This window comes from Coprinopsis cinerea (assembly GCF_000182895.1).
Source record: "Coprinopsis cinerea okayama7#130 chromosome 7 map unlocalized cont3.7, whole genome shotgun sequence".
Classification (NCBI taxonomy): domain Eukaryota; kingdom Fungi; phylum Basidiomycota; class Agaricomycetes; order Agaricales; family Psathyrellaceae; genus Coprinopsis; species Coprinopsis cinerea.
In genome coordinates, this window is record NW_003307538.1 from 231,948 (window position 1) to 255,135 (window position 23,188).

Below are 23,188 nucleotides of genomic sequence, written 5' to 3' on the forward strand. Positions count from 1 at the left end.
ATATAACTCAGCAAACGATTTCAATCTAAAGGAGATGGGTTTTTTTTTTTCATAGCGAATGCATCGTGAGATGCAAAGAAGAAACGAGCTCAAGTCAACGACACCGTCGGACGGAGAACTCGACTTTGCGGACAGTCGGAATCGGGTATGAAAGAAGGGAAATGCAATCCACGCAACCACAAGAAGCACGGGGTGCAAGGAATACTCGCACTTTGGAGAGTTCCATGTCGCGGAACAGATGACTAAGTAACAGCGGGATTAGACAATAATCCGCCCCTCACATGGCAATCAATCCTCGCCTGCGATGTCGACGGCAATCCCGCAGGGAGGCAGGGGTCTGTTTCAGGCAAAAAAATGCCATCACTATTAGGGAATCATATACAGAAGAGCAAAAATAATTATTATTAACGAGGGAACGGAAATTCTGCAGGGGCACAAAGTAGGAACGACCAGCAAGCATTCGGAACGCACATCCGAAACGCCTCTCGAACCTTTTATGTGGGTACACGCAGAGGCTCAGAAACTCGACCTAACACTATAAAACAGACGAAAAAAATCGCACGCAGGATACACATATATAAATCTGCCGGACCTTGGAGCATCAATGTCGAATCAAGGCCAAAACGAAAAGCAGTTGACTTTGAAAGTGCAACCGATAGATGGAAGGGCGCTGTAAAGGAAACCAGCACTGTACGTGATCATTAAAAAAGGGAACAGTCAACGCTGATACACAAATGCTATCTAGTCAAGTGGACCGAGCTGCCTCCCGAAATCAGACTAGAGACCACGTCGCATATGGACATAAATCAGCTATACAACCTCCAGCAAGTCAACAAACACAGGAATGAAACGGAACTAGAACTGCGTAGACGAGTATCATCAACACTTTCTCGCTTCAACCTCGACGTCACCGACACTCTTGGAATGCTTAAGACGCGTTCGGCACTGATTTCAGGCTCTGCTGCTCTCGCAGTGGTGGTGCCCGGATGCGTCGAACCAAGCAATCTCGACATATACGTATCCATTCACAGCAAAGATGCTCTCATCCAAGACATTGTACGGGACACGGCGTACCGGGAATGTACCCCTGGTACAGGCAGCACCAGAGGCATTGTACATTCCAGGTACATCCTGGCGGCCAAAGGCGTGTTATCAAGCACGTACATGATAAACTCCGAGACGGGCAAGCAAATCAATGTCATGGAAACGACGCACGAGCCGTGGACCGCCATTCTCGCCTTCCACTCCACCGCACTCATGAACGCCATCACTCACCAGGGGGTAGTGTCCATATACGGCACGCTAACCTGCAAAAGAATCAGCGTGCTCAACAGCACAGGCATCACCGAAGGAACGGAAAGAAAACTGCAACCGCATATGCAGAAAATATGGGATAAATACTCGTCTTGTGGATTAGCCATGGTATGGAGTCTAAGGGATAAAGAGGTATCTAAACGATGGAAAGCAGCACGACGACATACCTGCAAGGAATGGAGCTACTGCCCCCAAACGAATCGCACTACAGCCGACGAGGGAGTGATCACGCTGAGCTTTTCCGAACGGAAAGGTGGGGGGGTCGACATCCCTTTCATTCAGTGGAATTTGGCGGCTCGGAAAGGATGTGATGGGAGGGAATGCGTAATCCTAGGGCTTATCCGAGGCGGCCAAGGCCAATTAATCCGTGAGTACCTTCGACCCATGAAGTTAATGTCACAGAGCAAACGTGATTGTGCCACAGTTTTCTAGTAAATATAAACATACTATCCTTGTATCCACTCCATCCCATCGAAACCCCAAGGAAGGAGGGTTAATGATGTACATGGAGCATGAATGAGATTTCCATCGAAGCCACCAAGGATTCCGGGGACCGATTGACAACGTCAGGATGCATACACACGGTTCGGGAGGACGGCCACGGCATGAACCATGGAACGTGGTAGCAGGGTCAATGCGGGTGAAAAAGAACATAGGCTATGCACATCCATCCCAGGTTACCCCGAGGTGGCCAACCACTCCCTCACCACCAGTTTTTGTTACTCGGGGAAAGGGAGAGGAAAAGGAAGACATCAACACGACGTCAAACGGATCCAGGAAAGAAAGGAGGACAGGAATAAGACCCATTCAACGAGCAACGACACAGCAAAACACGTGATTATCCCCGCGAAACACGATAAGCAATCAATATAATCGAGAAATGAGGGATCGAAAGAGAAAACGGCGGGGCGAAATGAATCCTCACCGCCCAGGAAAAAAGCCTAATAACAACGCGACAAATGAAGGCAATCAGAGCAATCAAAAGAACAAATCATCAATTGAAAGCAAGTGGAAAGGTACCAAAACCACGAAGCCGTGGGTGGAAATGAAGTCTCACTGCGCAGGAAAATTAAAAGCAATCAAAAGCAATCAAAAGATCAAAGGGAAAGACCACCTAAAGGCACTGAAATCACGAAGCCGCGCGTCCAAATGAAGGCTCACTGTCCAGTAAATGGCCTAAACTAACCAAATGAAATCAATCAAAAGGCAATCAAAGATCAAATGAACACCTAAAATGAAAAGAAGCCAGGCTGTCAGGCGTAAATGAAGGCTCAAATGAAGTCTCACTTTTCGAACCGCATAAGAACGACTCCTAACGGACTCGTAAAGGCAGTCATTTTGTACATGCGTCTATAAGGCCGGGCGTGGAGCGACGGAGGGAGCGTAATTTTAGAAGATGCCTGACACCAAGCTTCCTACTGAAGTATCCCACAGCGCTTGTAGTCCCTCCAAATTTCCTCCACTGCCATCCAAGACTCCTTCACATCCGCCCTGGTCTCCCCACACACCTCCATCACCTCCAAATTCGGAAACTGTCGATTCAGATAAATCGCGAGCTTCCGATACATCCTCCCCTCCATGACCTTTCCTCTCAGATCCTCCACTTCCAACCGGCGCGTAGCTGACTTGGAAGGTATACAAGTGAGAGGGAAGCCTTCGAGTGGGGTGGAGAAGTCGCTATCGATGGAGATCCGTATAATTTCAGTATCAGAGAGACATTCGGCCAGCACAGTTAAGGCCCAAAAGCCGAGCTGAGGTGCGGGTTCGTCTGCGCCAGGGGCCGTAGAAGCAATCCGCGGCAATCGACACACCCGTAGTGGGACAGCTTTCGAGCTGAAAGCACGCTCCAACTGTTCTACAAACCCATCCAGACTGTCGAAATCTTCAAACGGAGATATACACCCTTCGAGCGTCAATTCCTGGAGTAACGGGAGCTTTGCTAGCGCAAGGACGTCTTCAGGAGATAGGTGGTATCGCCAAGTGGTAGGAAGTCGGACTGTGAGTTGGCGCATATTCGTCGCATTTGTTATGAAGTCGATATTCCACTTCATGAAGCGGTACATTAAACTTCTGACTTGTTTTTGACGAAAGTCGATATCGATGGAGGTGCAGCCGCGGGAGATGGCATGCAGTGGAATCCGCTCCTCGAGAGAAAAGGGTCGAATGTTGCGCTCCTCGAAAAGTCCCTTGAAAACAAGGGATGTTTTGCCTGTTCGCAGGAATGGCGATACTATGCGAGATATCTGGTCTTCAGTGGCCGAACTATCCAAGCAGAGTAGGATTGGAGTGATGGTTGTAATAGGAGAGTCCGCGCGGAAGACGATCGTGTCGGTCATGGTTTCGAATTCCGAGAGGAGTCAGGACCGAAACGCTCAACCTCTTGAAGGCAGGCGACTTGAACGTGAACTTGTCGGAGATTGATACAAGGTTCCGCAGTTCCGTTCGCCGGAATGCAATACTCAAGTCCGCCAGTGAAGTCGAGGAATCCGCCAAGTCCAGCAGCGCCCCGTAGTTCCATCCAGTTGGCAGTCCGGGCTCGATACAGACGTCGGTTATTCTGCTCGCCAAAAGTAGCTGGAATGAATGTTGCGCTACTGTTGATTCGTTCAGAACGGTGATAGATCGAAGGCGAGGAAAGAAGGGCAATGTGGGCGGGAATCGCTCTATCAACTTGCGTATAATTTGCGGTATTAAAACGTCGCGGTGCCGCCCATACGAAAGCGTGAAGTGCCGGACACGCGTATTATACTTGGAGAATCGGACCCAAGCATCGGGCGCCACATCATCGCCCAGTAGATACTTGAAATGACGGTGTTCAATACCTGGTTTATTTTAATTTTTGAAATAACAGGACTCACATAGTTGCACTTTGACGATGGATTGTGGACCACATGCACAGTAGGAACCATCTCCAACAACGGCCCAATAGAATTGATACTCCGCCAGATAAGGTTTAGCGCAGGTTCTTCAAAAGCCTTGCAAACCAGAGCGAGAGAAAGTAGATCTGCTTTGTTCAACAGTGTCCTCTGGTCATCCTTTGTCTCGCCGAAAAACCCCATCCCGAGAGGAGCGTCCCAAAGGGCAGTCCATCCGATGATTTGTTCAATCAATTCATGGTTGTGGAAGACAGCATGGGGATGATTGTCGGGAGCTGTGGCTCTGCCTGTGCGTGTAGTCACCATGGCAAACAGGTGGAAAAGGTCGTTTGAGGGATCGTCCTGGAAGAACTTGAAAATTGTCTTGGCTGTGTTTTGATCGGGGATCAAACTGCAAATAGGCAACAAACAACGCGGTCGCGTCATAAAGTTAAGATTAGGGGGGTCCATTTCTGCCATCGCAACGCGTACCAATGGGGTATCAATGGTCAATACGCACTTCCATTGTCACGTAGGGGGACATGACATCTATTTTAATGTTTAACCTCTCGAAGCAGTTCTAAGCCAAAGAAAGGACAATGCCCCTGTCACGTGGAAACCGTCCAGTTACCCATTGTCCCCAACGAGCATGAGTGTGACCAAAAGCCACACCAGAGAAAAAGGTATATAAGACCTTAATTACATGTGGCCACGAAATATCTAAGTCTAAACACGCAACCACCATGGTATCCCGTCGATCCCTCCGAAGTGCGGCTCGTAATGCCCCAAACATGAACCCAATCACACCCACCAGAACGCGTCGAAATCGCGTAGCATCGTCGCCAGACACTAGTGAACTCGCGACTATGCATTTTACAGACGAAATTTCGCCCCTCCAATTTGTTCAGCCTAAAGGTCTGGGCCTCTACCCGATGAGACCGATGCACGAAGCATGGGAGAGGGATCCTGGATTCGTAAACGCACTCCTTGAGTGCCCTGTTGACATGGCTGACGTCTACGAGTACCTGGCATACACAGAACTTTGGGACAGTAACAGATGTGTCTGGCCAATCCTGGAAGACGCGAGGACGCGCCAAGAATACGTTTCTGCCTTCCATACCATCATCTCCGATATCTTGAGACACTTCCAATTGGACCGAAAGGATAGCGGGTATCGGACGGCCTGGATTACGTCGTTTGAGCACCACATCGATAAAGAAGCGGTCGAAATCAGGTTAAATAAAGCGTCAATGCGCGTTTCTGATGTCGGGGCACAAGACAAAAGGCGACATGACGAAGGATTCTTCGGAAAGGACTCCTATCCCATCCCGAACATCTGCGTGACAGGAACTGGCCCCTGCTTCCGTAGTGCAGACACCGCATATCATTTCACTCCAAGCTACGAGCGTTCGTTCTATTTCTGCGAAGTTCTCGAAAACCTGGCCTCCCCTCCCCTATTCATGCAAACCGAGCTTCTCGAGCCTTTTGCACGGTGAGTAGTCTGTCTACCCTTTAATTAGACCTAGAATAAACTGACGAGATATATATTCCACACAGATACATCTTCTACACTCAGCCTAACCGTACTTTCTTCCGCCTCCTCACCCTAAGCCACAGTGGCCACTACCGACTTTTCCACTTCGACCGCAGTGGCGTGTTGCTTACACCAGAGACCCCACTCAACGTCCAAGGAAACCTCGAAAACGCGATCGATTTCGTCAGTGTAATCCTCAGCCTGACGCCTCAAAACAATACCGCAAGAACCTTAAAAGCAGCCGGCTTCGACGAGTACATCTTCTGGAAAGACGAAAACATCGTCTCTAATCCTATTCGTCAAGGCTACATCATCATCTCGCAGAAAGAGAAAGATAACGCCAGACGAGAAATCCCCTTTAACCAACGCATGCTTCCGCTCCTGTCCGACACTCCGGTGAGTATCGAACCCGGCGTGGCTGGACGAGGTCTTGTTCGCTGGTTGGCCCAGGATGAGGACAGGAACGCCACAGTAGTGGAGGACTGGTGGGCTGAGCCGGATCCGCGAGGGAATCCCCAAGCAACGGCACCCGAAATCTCCACTTCCGACTTTCGAGGACGAGAAAACCCAAACGAAACCCATCAACGATTCAGGAATCTCATTAAATTTCGTCGCGAATTACCGGCAGAAGAGGCCCAATATATCCTGGCGCGGTATTAGCAAGAAGATGAGGAATATGGGATATATGGTGACGTTACGGGAAGGTGAGGCGACTAGTCCAAAGCGGAAAGGTGAAAGTCATTATTTTAATTCGAAAGTAGTCCGTAGTTATAGATATGTATCATAGAGGTCGCCCGAAATAATATCAAATTGCTCTTACACGTACACAAGTACACCTATACTTCCATCCGGTAGCCATTGAAACTGTCCATTTCAATGAAGCCACGCCGAGCAAGGTCTCGAAGGGGACGTAGGACTACCCGAGAGCGACATAAATGCGACTGTAATAACAGAAAAAAACACAAATCACAAAGGCTCAATATTCAAATCAAAGCGTAAAGCATAAAAAACATTCAGGATCTAACTAAGTATTAACCAAACAGGACACCAAGTATATAAAAAGAGGTATGTATGCATCACAGAAAAAAAACCAAACCATCAAATCACAACGAGAAGGGTTACAAGACGTTTTCATCGAGAGGATCGAAAATAAAGATATCCACAACACAACGCATGAATTAGCGCACCAACGTTAACATCAAAACTACCACACCTTCACCACCAACTACAAAACCATCACCAAAACACTCAAAACACCAACCCACACACCCAGCACACCAAACCTCTCCACTCCCACTCCCGCTCCCCGTCCAGTAAGCGCAACAGCAGCTCCACTCTCACCATCCCCTCCCTGCCTCCCAAGTTCCCTCTCATTCACTTTCGCATTCTTCGGAACGTCGTACGACTCATCCTTGATCAAGTCAGACGCAGTCTCGGCAAGTCCAAACGTCGCACTCGCAAGATGAGCCGCAAACTCGAACGGGAAGACAGAGGAATCCGCAATACGGACATTAGCTACACGAATGTCCAATCAGTAATCAGTAAAACCGAGCTTCGAGCGCAATACATATAAAAAAAGACTCACCGATCCCATAAACCCTCAACTTGCTATTCACACACCCACCCCACTTCCTCGGAAGCATCGCACAACTACCCATAGGATGATACTGCGTATTCGCACCACCATCCCTCAACCACCCATCAATCTCCTCATCCGTCTGAACACCCGGCCCCGGAACAACCTCCTCCCCAACCACCCCCATCTCCCTCAACACATTCCCCACATCCCTAACCATCTTCACTCCCTGACGCATAATCACCCGATCCATAGGGTGCGAAAAGTAGTTGGGGTCAATCTGGATGGGGTGGAACGGGTTCGTAGAGTTGATGTACACACGCCCGCGGCTGTAGGGGTGTTGAAGGGCACTCTGGATGGAGATGACACCTTCAGAGATGAGCGACATCAGCATCTCGATTTGACCGGTCTCCCAGAGCTCGCGCGCGGTAATGTTGTACGTCGCCTTGTACCCTTCAAAGACTTCAGGCGAACCTTCAGGGACGAGCGTCGCGAGCGAGATCTCGCGGTCGTCAACCGTAGTGCTGTTGCCATCGCTGATAGCCTCGAGGATGTTGAGAATCTCGCCTTGGAACTGGTCACTGTTTTCACCAAAGAGACGGGTGATGCCGGCGAACGCGACAGCGTCGTTGATGAAAGAGAGGAACTCCCGAGAACGCTACACCACACCCACCAACCATCAGCCACCGACCCACAACACCCAACAAAAAGGAGAAACGCACCGAGAACTCTGACCCAGTATTCCTAACATCACCAGCAGTCTCAACCCTCGACTCCCAAACAACACCCGCAGTCTACCCAACCCCCCAAAAAAACGAAACGCTCATCAGCCTCACCCAAAAACCACCCAACAACAAAATCACGACGCACCATATGATCCTGCAAATGCTGTCCAACACCCGGCAACTCAAGCACAACATCCATCCCAACTTGCGTAAGAACATCACTAGGCCCAACACCAGAATGCATCAAAACCTTCGGACTCCCAAGCGGCCCACCAGCCAAAACAACCTCCCGATTCACTCCAATCACATACCGCGTCCCACCACCCTCCATCGCTCCCTCCTCCCTCTCATCCCCAAACTCGACCGTATTCGCAATAAGCTGGTCCCTCTCACCCTGCGTATTCGCTCGATGCTTGTCCGAGAACCCGATTTTGGTGACAGTGGCTTGCGGGAGGATGTGCAGGTTAGGTCGGGGCGGGAGTGAATCAATATACGCCGACCTCGAATACGAGCGGGTCCAATTCGTAGGATTAATCGACGAAGGACTAATAAACCCTCCCATCGTAACACCCCCATTCGGCTCCTCAAGCGGCGGAATCCCAGCAGCATCGAGCGCCGCAGTCCAATTCCCCACAGCGCTAAACATAACACCAGGATACCCCAAATGCATCGGCCCACTCGACCCATGGTTTTCAGCGCTAAACGGGAACTGCCCTCCAATCTCCCAAGCTTCCGTCTCGGGCGGGTGGAACGTCTCAGCCTTCTTCATCGCTTCGAACATGTTGGCCCAGTTCCAGTTGTCGGCGCCGTCCTCGGTGTCGGATTCCTCGCTGAGCATGTTGGACCAGGCGTCGAGCTCCACTTGGGCTGGTCGGACGAGGTACATGGCGTTCATCGCAGTGGAGCCTCCGAGGATCTGGGTAAGGGTTAGATGAGATCCGCGATATGATCCAGAGGAGTACGCACCTTTCCTCGTGGCCATTGTCCACCTCGGTTGTTCAAGTATTGCTGGTTGACAATGTCGTACTTCCAGTCATAGTCAGTGCCGACAATCGAGTTGTAGTAGGCTCCAGCGGGTGCGTCTAAATCACAAACGTCAGTAAAGGCATGAAGACACAGCCTAGGGCAACGCACCAATATCCTCCTTGACTTCATCTCCGCTCAAACCAGCCTCGAGGACGATCACACTCGTGTCCTTGTCCTCACTAAGGCGAGAAGCCAAGACCAATCCGGCAAGACCACCGCCAACGATAACATAGTCGTAAGACTTGAGGACCTCGTCTTGGTTGATAAGGGTGAATTCACGTTTCGAATAGCGGTGCGTTTGGCTGTGGGAATAGAATATACATCAGCTTTCCCATTCGATGTCGTTGAAGAGAGCGGCGAATAGCCTCGGGAAGTCGCCCAGTTCCTAATCCGAGTTCTCGAGAACGCTGGGCAGAGGGAACAAGCAGCCCGAAAGCCAAGACGGCGAGTACAACACACCGACTTGGCCGGGACACGTCGTTTCACTTGGCTGCCACCCATGCCCGTCATGTCAAGCCCTGCTGCGCATCGTCTGTCCCCCGGGCACTTGTCCACGTAGATCCTCCCACTCCACATCCCACATGAAAAAAGGACAACTCACCTATCAACACCCCTCGCAACCAACTGGCTAGGCGGGGAAAGCGCCGAAACAGACGCCACAGCAGCAAGAGCAGCTACAACCCTCCTCTTGGTTCTCGCTCGTGTTCTAGTAGGCATCGTCGAAATTGTAATGTCGAGTCGATGTCGTAGGCGTATATTTCGGTTATAAATGCGGTATCGAGGATGAATGAAGGGTCTGAAAGCTAGGAGCAGGGGTCGTCAGCCTATGTCGCAAGGGAGGCCTTTAAAACCAAGTCGGGCGTGATATAAAAAGGATAAGAGGCATGGAAGTGGAGTCAAATAAAAACTTGGGCGGTGCTGGGCTGTCGTCAATGCCGAGTGGGCTTGTGCGGGCTTAGCGAGTGTCCCAGAAATCCAAGGCGGCCCATATTCTTATGCTCTTAGCGCCCTGCGCAGCCCGGAGGACAGCGGGAATCGATAATGGCGACACATTTCAAGGCCGAAAGGAGAGGGAGCAGTGCACGGAAAAGGTACATACCTCGACTGGTATGTGTGTATATTGACCCGGGGTATTAAAGGTCGCGGTTGTTCTTTATTTGAGGTAAAGGTTCAGCGAAAGGTTGTAAAAACTGGAAGAGAAGGTACGGTCAGCTTATCACCCAAGATCCGCCGCTCGATCCAACAAAATTCACCCAAACCAATGAAAATAAAGGAAGGTATCAAATCGAAATGAATGACAGGCTTCAAACTTTCAAAAACCCCCAACGTTAAAACGCAAGAGCTAAGAACGAGTGGGCAGCAAGTAGGGAAAGGGGAAGGTGAAGAAAGGACGAGAAGGTGAAATGACAACGTCGCAACGAGGAAGTAATGAACCAAAAGCGCAACGTGGACCAAAGGGCAACTATTTAATGAAAGCCAGTTCCCTTTGTCATATAACTTTGATACCCGAGAATTTGAACAGATTATTATGGTGAAGCTATGTAAGCACCTTCCAACGTTCGAATCCTCGGGTTTCAAGGTGGCGCCAAAGTTTCTCGACTAGCGAGTCGAGCCAAGGCAAGAAAGATCATCAAATGTGAACAAAAAGGCTAAACAAGCGAAAAGTCCCAGGAACGCCTTCACCGACAGGCAGGTGAAAGGTGAAATGAATGCAAGGGGCTCGTGTGTGGGCGCCAGGGGTGTAAGTCGGTGGGTGGTACGCCCATCGTCTATTCCCATCCCTGTCATCCCCGGTCCAGAGAGATGAGTAGAAACCCAACCACATCCATCTCCTCGAAAAGAGAGCCCGCCCAGGAACGAAAAATGATTCAATGTCCCAAACACCAGAAATAGACGAGATCGCTGGAGAGCGCCCGATTCCGGTGGTAAAGTTCGAAAAAGTGGGGATGAAGGAACGTATGGGCAACAAAAGAACGTAAAGGTGGACGATGCCTCAGGGCGGAATGTTGAACAAGAGATCCGAGAGGCAAGGAATGTGTAACACGGGCGCTCTCTTGGACTCCCCGCATAATTGAATTCAAAGCGAGCGTAGCATCAGGCGAAGCGGGATGCATGACCGAGGGTGTTTCGCCTGGCTCGCCGTGCGCGCATAGCAACCCCTCGCTCCATGGGTTTGAAGTAGAACATGAAACAGGATTCGGAGAACCGAGAAGGCGAAGAAAACGCGGGGAAACAGAAGACGAAGCGGAAACACAAGAAGAAGCGGGGAAACCAAAAGATGGAACAAGGAAAGAAAGACCTCGAATGGAGCCCCAAAACCCGCAAAGTAGCATGGAACATACCTGAACTCCCAAATGCAAATCCAATCCTTCAATCAACTAACAAAAGAACGTTCCTTTTATCCCTCCAATTAAACTATCCGGCTGTACGTTTTGTGTAGTCGTCCAGGCGGGCGGGCGGGTATGTATGCGTGATGCGTGTGGGTATGGATGGATACGCTGCGTGGGTATGCTACGCTGTGTCTTGTATGTAGGCGTCGACTGTCCGGCTGTGTGTATCCGACGGTCGAAATTCGGAATTCGAAGGGTCGTAGGTCGAAAAACCGTGGACCAAAGCGGAGGCGAGTGTGTGTTATGCACTGGTTATATGGTTATAAGCCGCTCGGAACGTCCACTCGTCACTGAAAGCGCTGCAGAATCGCAGATATCGTTGGCGAGGCTGTCGTCGTTGGCGATGCAGGCGCTGTTGGTTGTCTGTCCTTGTCGTCGTAGTCGATGAACAAGAAACAAGAAGCAAGGCCGCCGTCGGTTGATGGATGCCGGTCGGGATCTCGTCACAACTGATGGAAGAATGGTATCGCGTTGAGTAAGTATTTCTGGTCGACGAGCAGCGGCGCCCTTGAAAGGCAATGAACGAACGAACGAGCAAAAACGAACTAAGTATGTGCTTCGAATGTTGAACGTTGAACTTTGAAAGACTGAGCGTTGAGCGCTGATTGCTAGCGAGCTACACCGGGTGAACGTCGGATGAATTGCTGGATTAAGACGAGGTCAGTTATCGTTTGAAGATATTTCCGGCGAGGCAAGGCGATGTTGGGGGGTATAAGTATAGGTATAGACCTCGATTAAAGACCAGAAAAACGAAAAAGAAAGGTAAGGAGCGTGTGGTGGTAGCCCAGAGGCACGAGTATGTATCAAGTAAAGCGGACAGAGGAGCGAACCCTCGAAAACGGTGGTGGTGGTAGAAGGTTAAGAAGGTATATGTAAGCCGCCTTGTCTAGGCAAGGGGCGGAACTAAAGAGGACAAACGGGAAGGACGGGGGGAATAAAGTTCGATGGATAGATGGATAGATAGACGTGATGAAACAAGTCGATGATGATGAAGGAAGCAAGAACGAGTGAAGGAAGGAAGGATTTTGTAAAGTTGTGTGTGATGCCTGGAACCTGTATAAAAACACACCACCACCACCACCACCACACCACACACAAACCGACATAACGACGGCCGACTGACTGCGGAAATGGGGAGCGCTCAGCGCTCAGCGCTAGCCTCCCAACGACAACGACTGCAAGCGGCCCACAACAGCAACGAGGAGGGTACACGGCAGCAACGAGGGTACATACACTACACTACACACATGCACCCAAGAGAAAATTCCAACGCGGCGCCGAATTGTGGAGTACGAGAGAACAAATTTGTGGAGTATGTACTCACCTGCTTGAGGACACACAAAACCCGGTTTTCAGTGACCCAACCCAATGGATCGTCGAGCCTTGATGTCGTCGTTTTGGTTCAGTCTTGGTGAAGGTCTTGATGCCCTTGGTAAACTATTGATGCCCTTGGTAAACTCTGGATCCCTGGTAAACTCTTTCGGATGGCCTTGGTAAACCTTGTCCCTTGTCCCTTGAGCTTGAGCGCTAAGTACAAGCACTAGCCTCGAGTTATGAAAAGTTGGAGTGGGTTCGGATTCCGTTGCTACCCTATGTATGTACGGGTGTTATGAATTACGCCGCCGGATTCTTCTTTGACGGGGTTGTCTTGCTTGCCCTTGCCCAGTGTGCTTGCCGTACTCGTCTTGCTTGTGGTACTCGTCTTGCTTGTCGTACTCGTCTTGCTTGTCGTACTCGTCTTGCTCGTCGTGCCTCGACTCGTCAGTCGTAGTGGAAGATGAAACTCGAGGGCGTAACCGTGAAGCGTCGCGGAACGAAAACGAGCAGAGGGGAGTAGTAAATACGTAGTGTGTCGAACGTCGAACGGAATGACCACTGGGTGGCAGGATACATAAATCCGAGGAAAAATAGTGAAATTATCTTGGAAATATACAAATTTTTTCCCCCAGAAATAGGTTGGAAATATCGAAGAAATATTTAAATCAGAATGTTTCCATAAGGTTTCGGGGGAAACTTTTCAGACATATTTTTTCCCGCTTCACGGTTCCCGCCAGGGTTCAATATTTTTTCCATTGTTCCGCAGAAATATTTTGGGCTTTGTATTTTTTTGCCGGAAAATTTGAGTAAATATAGAAAGCTAGATGCCACTGACTTGGCCACAAATTGGACAAAGGACACTTTGTCAACCCAGGGGACTGTTCGCCCGCCAATGCACCAATCACTGTCGCGTCGGAAATCGATGCTGTCGTTTTTCATGATCAATGACGTCGTTCTCATTCGTTGCCGCCCAAACGCAATCGGGTCTCCATCTTTGTCCGCCAACCTGTGTCGTGGTATTTCCCCATGTCACCTCTGCGCATACCCTCGATCGTCGTCATATTGGGAGCCCAATTTGAATCATGATCAATTTTGTCGCAATACGCTACTTGGCCCGTAGATTTGTACATGACAAATTTGCACAATGATTGGTCCTTGTCATCATCATCTTGGAGGCTCGAGCATCCATGCCACCTACGCTATTTTGTCGAGCGCACCGACAATTGAGAACAAGTTGTCCGGCCGACTTAAGGCACGCAGCCGTGACGAGACAAGTTAAATTTATCGAGAATCTAATAAATAAGGTCGCAAAATTAAATACATGTATGAAAGTAACGACCTGACAAATCGACCCCTAGTTCTGTCCTGGAGGGGTCATGACGGCACTTCCTGCGACGACGAAGCGACCTTGACCGGGTTTGAACCTCGCCAAAACGATCACATATTGGACCCCGATGGCAAATCTGGCGAGCACAAGGCGAGTGTCCGTGGGCGCTACATGCGAAAGCGCGAGAGTGCGCGCACGCGCCCAGTCGTTGTTGCCATCGTGGGGAGGAGCAACGGAGGGAAGGTGGAGGACGGCTACCGAGGTTTCTACGAAGTCAACTCCCAGGAAACGGCGAACCCCGTCAGTCGGGAGGCCAGACTTCATGAATCGAAGTGCAGACAGGTTTGAGTTGCAGAAATCTTCCAAGAACGCAAGCTGATCCGCCTTCATGGAGGAGTACAACCTTGGACCCCCTACTGCTGAGGGAGTGTCAGTACCAATTGACCTCAATCGTCGATCGATTGAAGTGACAAACCTTGAGAAGCGACAGGTGGACATTCGTTGCGATGGAATTCGTCCCAATCCTCTGTCCTACACTCTTCGGAGCAGTACACCTGTGCTTCACATGTGGCACAAATGACCGCACCTGTCGTAAATCGGACCGATCGGTTACTGAGGGCATGCTACATTGGATATATGTTAGCCAAAAGTGATTCAAAGGAAGAAGGATGCACTCACTGCGACACTGTCGCATACAAGGCCAATGGATCGACCTCTCAGAAGCTGTCTTGCCGCACCTTCGGTATTCTCAACCATATTAAGCCATTGACTGCGCACCACCTTGGCCTTGGAAGCGATGGCTGCGATGTCTTCAACGTCGAGAAAGGTGAGGGAACGTCCGATTAGCTTGCAGATGGGCGTATAAACCGCAAAAGAGGCGAGTGAGCCGATGATGTTAGCAGCTCGGCGGGCAAGTGAATCTTCATTGTCGTTGTCGTTGTTGTTATCGTTATCGTTGTCATTGTCGTTGTCGTTGTCATTGTCGTTGTCGTTGTCGTTGTCGTTGTCGTTGTCGAGCTCATCCGCGGCCAGTCCCTCGTCAAACTCCATAGCCTCTTCATCGGAGTCCCACATCTCAGTCTCAGCCTCATCATCTCTACCGGTATCACCATCCTCCTGACCCTCGTCTTCTTCGTCTGAGCACCACATCTCCGTCCCCCCATCCCCATCGATGTCAAAAGCCCCACCCATGTCCACATCCATCTCAACATGTTCGCCCTCGAGCTTGTCGCGTGTGATGCACGACACGAGAAACTTGATGAACTCGCCTGATAAAAGGGCTTCCAAGTTGCGTATGGCGATGCCGTAGGTGACAGTTGCCGAAAAAACGTCCTCCGCACCGCGAAGGACAATATCCCAATCCGCATCGGAGTTCAAACAGTGTTGTGTTGTGGTATCGAGAACTCGACTGTACGATCGAAGAATCTTCTGGTCGATAATGTGGCGGCGAAGAGGAGGATGAGAGAGGAAACGGGAAAGGAGTTGAGATGACGATGAAAAGGCGCGCAAAAGAACCGATGGGTCGTCTGGTCCCAGTAGCGCCTCGTCGAACATCTCCTCCAAGCGCCGGTGAGTGAAATGGATAAATAGCTGCTGGGGAAAGTCGGGGCCATTGACCGCTCGGTTGAAGTTGTCGAATGACTCCTGGGTGGATGTGGCAGAGGAAAGAAGGTCGAGGATGCAGGCGTTTGAAATGTCTGTATCACCGATGAAGTGGAATGGATAGTGGGAATGGTTGTCGGCGTGGCATACGTAGAGCGAGGCGATGACTTCGATGGTCGCCGGATTAGCCAGGGCTTGATCGCGAATTTGGTCGCCTAGATCAAAGACTGCAGAGAAGGCAGCAATGGAAACCTGGAGTGCGTTCAAGGCATCTTCACACGAACGTCCTTCTGCAGGGCACCACTCGCCCACGATAAACCTGACCCAGGCCAAGATGTTATTCCAACGGGTGATGATAAGGGCTCCGACGGCCTCTTGGGAGATCTCGTTGGAGGCGCTGGTGAGGCCACAAAGGGAATAGAGAAGCTTGAGGCTGATCAAGGCGCGTTCTATCTTCTCGTAAGTGGTGGAGTTGTTGTCGTCGTCGTCGGTGTCCTCGATGTTGCCCTCGAAACGTTGGACTGGAATGAGGTCTTGGCGAAGGTGGGAGAGGGCGATTTGGATGGGCCTCAAGTCGGCTCCGAGTCCTCTTGCTTGCGTATAGCTATACAACTGTCGCAGGCTGTAGACGCTGCCGCTCTCCGCCAACGACAGTATGCGAACCTGTAACTAGTAAGTCTCGGAAACGCTCCAAAAAAGAACGGAACTGACGGTCAATCTTTGAGGAGATGCGGGGGGAGCAATGTGACTCGCCATGAATAGCGATGATGTTGTCGAGCTTCAGACGCGAGATAATACGGGGAATAGACAGTGGGGGACAAGTGAAAGGTCGACCCAGGGACTGTCCTTGATTTTATCTGAATCCATCGCCCTTTGTCAACGACTCTCTTTGTCCAACGACTGCGGGTCCCATTGGGTTCTAGAGGCACGAGTTGGATCTCGTCAAAGGGGTTTACGGGCTGAGAATCTTGTCAATGGGGGAATGACAAAGACAACTTCACGGAAGGAGACAAATGCGAGCAGAGGGAACGGTCAAAAATTGTCGTCAAATCAATGTCAAATTGTTGACAAATCAAGATCAAAATTATCATCACGCTATGAAGCAAATAAATAAGTATACTATAACAGCCAGAGACGAGTAGATACGTATACGGAACGTACTCCCTACGAATCCCGTCGGGGTCTGGGCAAGGGTGGTGTTTTGGCGTTAATGACATGTCGGGCGGTCTCTGCCAGCCTGTAATCCACAATGTCAGTCAAAATTGAATGATTTGGAGTCGAGCGAAAATGACGAGCCTCTTGACATATGGCGAGATCTCAATTATCACGTCGTTGTCCCTTCCTAAAGCTTTGCGCTGAGACTGGAAGTTCTCTTCACGCAACCACACCTCGTCGTAGAAGTTACCCGGTAGCCCGTGGCGCGGCGCGGCGTAGACGGTCTCTTCGATTTTTCGGGAAGGGTCCAAAGCCGCGGGATCGAAGCGAGGGGTTGGGAATCGACCGGGAGTTGCATGTACGCCATCGGGGAAGCGCAGAACAAGATGGAGTTTATCCAATACATCCATCACCTCCCGAAGCCATTGGGCTCGCCAAGGGAGAGTGGTGATGGCACGACGCTTATAGCGAGGTCGATTAGGACCTGGACCCTCCGATTCGTCACCACTGCAACATTCCCAGTTGAACCGGAAGGTGGAGAAAAGCTGGCTCAGTTTCTTGAAGGCTTCGTCTTCATCTTCAAAATAGAGGCATACTTGTAGACGCCGCTCGAAGCGCTAAACGTAAATCAGAAAGGGAAGTCGCAGCAAATGCGGAGAACAACGCACATATCGTCGCCTTGCAACCGAAGCCTTAGCCTCCAGGTTTACTATATCGTCTGCGGCCATGAAGGCCTTGTATTGTCCTTCCAATGCTTTGATATGGACCAAAAATATTTCTCGCAGTTCGGGCTTATCGTCATCGGTGAATCCGTAGTCATCTTCCAGGATAATGTCTTCGACGAAAAGATCGGCCGCTTCTTCATTCCAGATAGCACCCCGCTTGCGAACGGTGGGGTGGGCTGTGGTGTCTAGGTGTAAGACGAGGTTTTTGATATCTGGACCATACTCTGAGGAGGGATTATTTCTGTGACGGTAAAACCGTTCGAGATTTTGGGGTCCCACACTCGTGATGGGATGTGGGGAGAGTTTCGTCCCCTTCCTGCGGCCCATACATTTAAGTGCGTGGCTTCGCACACATTTCTTGAACAAATAATTAAGCCCGTCAATAATGTCGAGAAGGATAATCGCTATCGAAGCTCACCTGTTTGTATTTCCTATCTTCGGTGCGAGGCCTTTTTTGCTTGGGATCTTTTGAAGGGTTTGGGAGAGACTGCCCTTGTTCTCCTTGAAGCTGCGGCTTGAGCGACTGAGGTTGAGGTTCTGTGCCATTTGGTCGTCCGTGGATGAGTCCCAAAGCTAGTAGGGCCTGTGCCATGTCGTCCTGGGTCAGAGGCTATTTCAGGTATGTCAGCGTGAGGGCGCCGATACAAACTACACCCAACGGACCTTTGAACTTCCCTGAAAGGAGGAAAACACAGCATCCTGAAGGGGAACCAGTGAATACACATTTAATGCATGTGGAGAGGTCCGTACCACAAATGGATGGTCAAAACTGTTCAGATTCGACCCTCGTTCGGCATCATCCACCATTTGATCATTTGTACCCGGCGTTGGTTCGTCTGTCGGATTGAACTCGCGCTCCTTTCCCTTCCAAGAGCGTGTGGTTGGCCTTCGACTGGGGCCCGGCGTCCTTTCATCTATCGGATTGAACTCGCGCTCCTTTCCCTTCCAAGAGCGTATGGCTGGCCTTCGACTGGGGCCTGGCGTCCTTTCATCTATCGGATCGATTTGACGCCCCTTTCCCTTCCAAGGACGGGGGTATGGGCTATTCGTTCTTCGCTGCGCTGTTAACATAGGGCGGGTGAGTGTCCTCGCCTGCTCCGAGTCGTACTCGGCATCGCTCTGAGAAGCCGGCTGGCCTGTCGAACGGGTCAGAGCACCTGCCTGCTCCAAGGCCGGTTGTTGCGTTGGTCGGGGTCGATGTTGAGTGGATGCCCCCTCGTCATCAGCAAGGTCGTCGTCCGCATCTTCATGGTCAAAGTTCTGTGTGCCTTCGCTGTCGTAGTCGCGGTCCGCTTCACCCCCGTACTGGATCTCCTCGGGTTCCGAGTCGAAGATATCCTCTCGGTTGTCCAGTTCCATGGCGAAAGGGTCTTGCGACCGTTCAGGTCTCTCTTGACGCATCCCAGATGGCGAGGGGGGGTCAAACGTGTGTGCGCGAGGTGCATCCAGTAAGCCGTCGAACGCAGAAGCAGGAGCTGAAGCCACCTCTGGCGATTTCGTGCGACTCCGAGTGCACGCATTGGCGCGCTGCATGCTGGCTCCTGTCCGTACTCTCGACGAGGAGGACTGAGCAGCCCAAGGCATGTTGCCCGAGTGAAGGCGACTCGGTGCAACCTGTTGTATCGAACCCAGATCACTAAAGGCGTCGGTACGCGGATTTTCAATAGAAGCTGCAAGAACCGGTGTTGACGAGGACGGACAAGGGGAAGGCCCTCGTTGAAGTTCAACCGGTGGTCTCGAGGGGGATGGGAAATGTACTGTTGGGGGCTTCTTTGGCAACACGGGCTCCATGGAGTGCAAGCCATCGAAGGCGTCGATACGGGCCCTTTCGAGAGCGGAGGGCGGAGTTTGTCTAGACGATGATTCAATCGCCAACGAGGAGATATGTTCTGTGGACCGTTTATTTGGTATGACCTGCTCCATGAAGTGCAAATCACGGAAGGCACCTGTATGCGTCTGTTCGAGAGGGGAAGGAGGGGCAGTAGGCTTAGATGGCGGGTCAGGCAAAGTTCCCGAAGGCGATGGCTGGCGAACTGTAAAAGACGGCCGTCCTCTGGGTTCAACCAACATCCTCGATGGTGACAGGCCGCGCACTGTCGATGAACCCGCGGAAGATTCCTGTCTAAGTTCAACTGCCGCTCTCGAAGACGATGGGACATGGCCAGTCGAGGGTTTTCTCGGGGAGACCTTGTTCAGCCTGTTCAAATCGCGTCCTTTGTCGAATGAGGGTGGAAGGGTAGAGTTGAATGAGGAAGGATTGAAAAGGTTATCCGGTGACGCAAGTCCTTTTCTTAAACCAGATGCCCCGGTGCTACGCTGGGTTTGAAAGGTGTTCAGAGAGTGAAAGGATAGCAAGCCGTTACCGGTAGGTAACACCTGCATTGACTTGTCTAGACCTTCGAATGCATTCGATGACGATCGAAGCGAAACGTCGAAGACATTCGAGTCGAACCGCCTCGGAAGGTGATTGCCGTAAGGTATGGTTCGAGAAGAGTGCGGTTGGGAGAATGTAAACGTTGTATTAGCAGCCAAATTTCGAACCAGGACTATGTCTGTTTCGTTGCTCATTAAGTAAAGCCTTCTGACACGATCTTGACATATTTGGCACATACCGTGGCTTGTTTTATCGCATTCATTTCCCATCTCATGGTCGACCGAGACCTGTTGGTTAGGAGTTGAGGTCGGACAGAAGTTGACGCCTGTGGCAGAGCCTGCGGGTTTGCGATCAGGGGAGCCCATGTTGAACGGCAGATCGTCGTTCATCTTGACATCTCCAGGTGTTGTAGACAAAATGGTAGGTGCATTCGTCACTTGTAGTGACTCAATCGGCCCCCCACGGGCGGCCTGAGTGAGCGCGTTTGTAAAGTCATGCACAGTGCGGGAAGGAGGGTGGTAATCGGACATCATCACATTGCTAGGTGCATGGGGGTGTGCTACAAAGCCAGCGGAGGTAGTCGAGGCTCTATGAGGCATTGATAGCTGAACATCGAGGCCGGAGAAGGCAGACTCGTTGTCGTCCCCGCTGGTTTCCCGGTGGTCGTGTTCAGCGACGTCTCCTCCGCCCATGCCATCTTCGCCTTCGCTCATTCTCCCATCCCGATCCCCTTCCAGTTCATGCTCCGCAATTACGAGGACCTTGTCGACCTCTTCTTCGTCCATGTCATCTGCCCCATCATCGCCTTCGCTCCGTCCCCCGTCACCTTCCAGTTCATCCATGACAGATTCATGGTCCCCATCGCGCCCTTCCAATTCATCCACGACAGAATCAGGGTCCCCGTCGGCATCTTCTTCATCCATGCCATCTTCGCCTTCGCCCGTTCTCCCCTCCCCTCCTGGTCCATCCATGACAGATTCACCGTCCCCATTGGCGTCTTGTTCATCCATGTCTTCGCCATCTTCGCCCGCGTCGCCTTCGCCCATTCCCCTGACACCCCTTCGTCCCTCCATATTCGACAGTTCATGGGGGTTCGCTGTGATATCTTGGGAAGCCATGGATGCGAATGCCTTCGGAGAGCCGTGTAATACTTCGGAGGAGGAAGCTGAGTTGAGGCCAGCGAAAGCTTTGGGAGAGTCGCAGAACGGGGTTGTAGGGGTGTGAGTGGGGAGGTAAGGGTGGCTGCCGTGCGTTGTCGCGTCATTATACGGATGAGGATTTGGTACAAGACCAGCGCAGGGGTTCAAAGAACTGGGGGCAATCGCTAGCTGAATATCGAGGCCGGAGAAGGCAGACTCGTTGTCATCTCCGCTAGTTTTCCGGTGGTCGTGTTCAGCGGCGCTGTTATCTTCTACTGAAAGTTCATGTTCCCCATCGACATCTCCTTCCATACCATCTTCCCCCGCGCCATCGTCGCCTTCGCTCATTGATAATCTCCCATTCCCTTCTGGTTCATCCGTGTCTTCGCCATCTTCGTCCGCGTCGCCTTCGCCCATTCCCCCGACACCTCTTCGTCCCTCCATATTCGACAGTTGATCGGGGTTCGCCGTGATACCTTGGGCGGCCATGGATGCGAATGCCTTTGGAGAGCCGTGCAATACTTCGGAGGAGGATGCTGAGTTGAGGCCAGCGAAGGCTTTGGGAGAGTCGCAGAACGGGGTTGTAGGGGTGTGAGTGGGGAGGTAAGGGTGGCTGCCGTGCGTTGTCGCGTCATTATACGGATGAGGATTTGGCACAAGACCAGCGCAGGGGTTCAAACAACTGGGAGCAATCGCTAGCTGAATATCGAGGCCGGAGAAGGCAGACTCGTTGTCGTCTCCGCTAGTTTTCCGGTGGTCGTAGTCAGCGACGTCTCCTCCGCCCATGTCATCTTCTACCCTCGTGCCATCTTCGCCTTCGCCCATTCCCCCATCCCAATCCTCTTCCGGTTCATGTTCCGCAATCCCGGAGACCCTGTCGACCTCTTCTTCGTACAGGTCACCTGCCCCATCATCGCCTTCGCTCCGTCTCCCGTCACCTTCCAGTTCATCCATGACAAATTCGCGGTCCCCATCGACATCTTCTTCACCCATGTCATCGTCGCCGTCGCCCATTCTCCCATTCTGACCGTCCTGTGTAGTATCGGGGCTTTGGTCGACCTCTTCTTCAGCCATCTCGTCTTGCGAATCGCCACCCCCATTCCCGTCTTCGGTTAGTCTTTGAATTTGAACATCGATCTTCATGCTGCTAGTCGGGCCTGCCGGTGCGTCATGAAGGTGGTTGCTGGATATAGGGAAAGGTTCTGAAGGGGTGGGAGGCGCTTCTGTAGTTTGTTCATCCGCAACCATTAAGTGCATTTCGATCTCGCTCTCACTCTCCTGATCTTGGGCAGCGTCTAAAGTCACGACGACACCACTTAGAACCGTAACGAGGATCTGGATGCTGATTACTCACTCGATGATTGGGTATGGACATTACTTGAATGTCGTCGCTGCGTGAAAAATGAGCGCCCTATAAAGTATGGTTGAGCGCGTTGAAGCTGGCGGAAAAAAACATTTCACCTACTCTTGGCTCTCGAAGCTGTGAGACGACTCGCACGGCGAATCCTTGGGGGTTGGGATGGCCCTGGTGGTTGCCAGGACCTGGTACGCTTGAGTTCAGGCCCATCGTCTCCCATTATTCCTCGACGTTTCAGCCCTGCGAACTTCGGGGGACTAGAATTGTCGCCCATTTCAATGTCTCTAGCGAAAGTTTGTCGGTCAGCCCTTGGCGCACGAGAGATGAAGATGGAATGAACCTGCCATCCTAAGCGATTTGTTTCTGAGGAATTATTCTTCTGGGGTCTGTGAAGAGACACACAGATTGAGTACATCGCAAACGACAAGCTTCGGATCTATATATATATACTTACCTGACACTGCGTCTCTGCAAACACTAGTGCAAGCATGCCACCTCGACACGACCCCTTCAACGACCTCTTTGTCCCGCAAACATTGAGCGAAAGGATCCAAAGTAGATTCCTGGTGGCAAAGGACGAATGTGACAAACATTGTCCAGGGTGGTCATCGCCATGGTCTAAGGTTGAGGATGCCGCGGTGACAATGACGATGACTGACGATGACCGCGACCAAGAGTGATTGCATCATGGAATCCCCGCAATCGCGTTCAAAGGTTGCCACAAAGTTGTCGAAAAGTCGGCATCGAGGTGATATGTAAGTACCTGCACCTT

At 51.3% G+C, this 23,188-nt stretch overlaps 6 protein-coding genes across 6 annotated transcripts; 2 read left to right on the plus strand and 4 right to left on the minus strand.

Moving 5' to 3' along the window:
* Positions 1-304: 304 nt before the first annotated feature.
* Positions 305-1,746, plus strand: CC1G_14756 (hypothetical protein; the record flags this gene model as incomplete). Its single annotated transcript, XM_002910732.1, has 5 exons — positions 305-335; positions 431-498; positions 660-690; positions 746-1,681; positions 1,739-1,746. The coding sequence occupies 5 exons, from the start codon at positions 305-307 to the stop codon at positions 1,744-1,746; spliced, it is 1,074 nt and encodes a 357-aa protein (XP_002910778.1).
* A 983-nt stretch (positions 1,747-2,729) lies between these two features.
* CC1G_09773 (hypothetical protein) lies at positions 2,730-3,650 on the minus strand (the record flags this gene model as incomplete). The annotated part of the gene is made up of 1 exon (XM_001840670.1): positions 2,730-3,650. The coding sequence occupies one exon, from the start codon at positions 3,648-3,650 to the stop codon at positions 2,730-2,732; it is 921 nt and encodes a 306-aa protein (XP_001840722.1).
* Positions 3,651-4,912: 1,262 nt separating this feature from the next.
* Positions 4,913-6,363, plus strand: CC1G_09771 (other/FunK1 protein kinase; the record flags this gene model as incomplete). The annotated part of the gene is made up of 2 exons (XM_001840668.1): positions 4,913-5,661; positions 5,727-6,363. The coding sequence occupies 2 exons, from the start codon at positions 4,913-4,915 to the stop codon at positions 6,361-6,363; spliced, it is 1,386 nt and encodes a 461-aa protein (XP_001840720.1).
* A 518-nt stretch (positions 6,364-6,881) lies between these two features.
* CC1G_09770 (mala s 12 allergen) lies at positions 6,882-9,747 on the minus strand (the record flags this gene model as incomplete). Its single annotated transcript, XM_001840667.2, has 8 exons — positions 6,882-6,928; positions 6,973-7,218; positions 7,289-7,937; positions 8,002-8,073; positions 8,150-8,920; positions 8,971-9,086; positions 9,139-9,332; positions 9,632-9,747. 8 exons carry the CDS (start codon positions 9,745-9,747, stop codon positions 6,882-6,884), a joined length of 2,211 nt encoding a protein of 736 aa, XP_001840719.2.
* A 4,344-nt stretch (positions 9,748-14,091) lies between these two features.
* Positions 14,092-16,422, minus strand: CC1G_09769 (hypothetical protein; the record flags this gene model as incomplete). Its single annotated transcript, XM_001840666.2, has 4 exons — positions 14,092-14,483; positions 14,540-14,687; positions 14,743-16,329; positions 16,378-16,422. The coding sequence occupies 4 exons, from the start codon at positions 16,420-16,422 to the stop codon at positions 14,092-14,094; spliced, it is 2,172 nt and encodes a 723-aa protein (XP_001840718.2).
* A 500-nt stretch (positions 16,423-16,922) lies between these two features.
* On the minus strand, positions 16,923-22,690 carry CC1G_14757 (hypothetical protein; the record flags this gene model as incomplete). Its single annotated transcript, XM_002910733.1, has 7 exons — positions 16,923-17,438; positions 17,490-17,903; positions 17,965-18,156; positions 18,210-18,245; positions 18,297-22,354; positions 22,414-22,470; positions 22,525-22,690. 7 exons carry the CDS (start codon positions 22,688-22,690, stop codon positions 16,923-16,925), a joined length of 5,439 nt encoding a protein of 1,812 aa, XP_002910779.1.
* Positions 22,691-23,188: the final 498 nt, after the last annotated feature.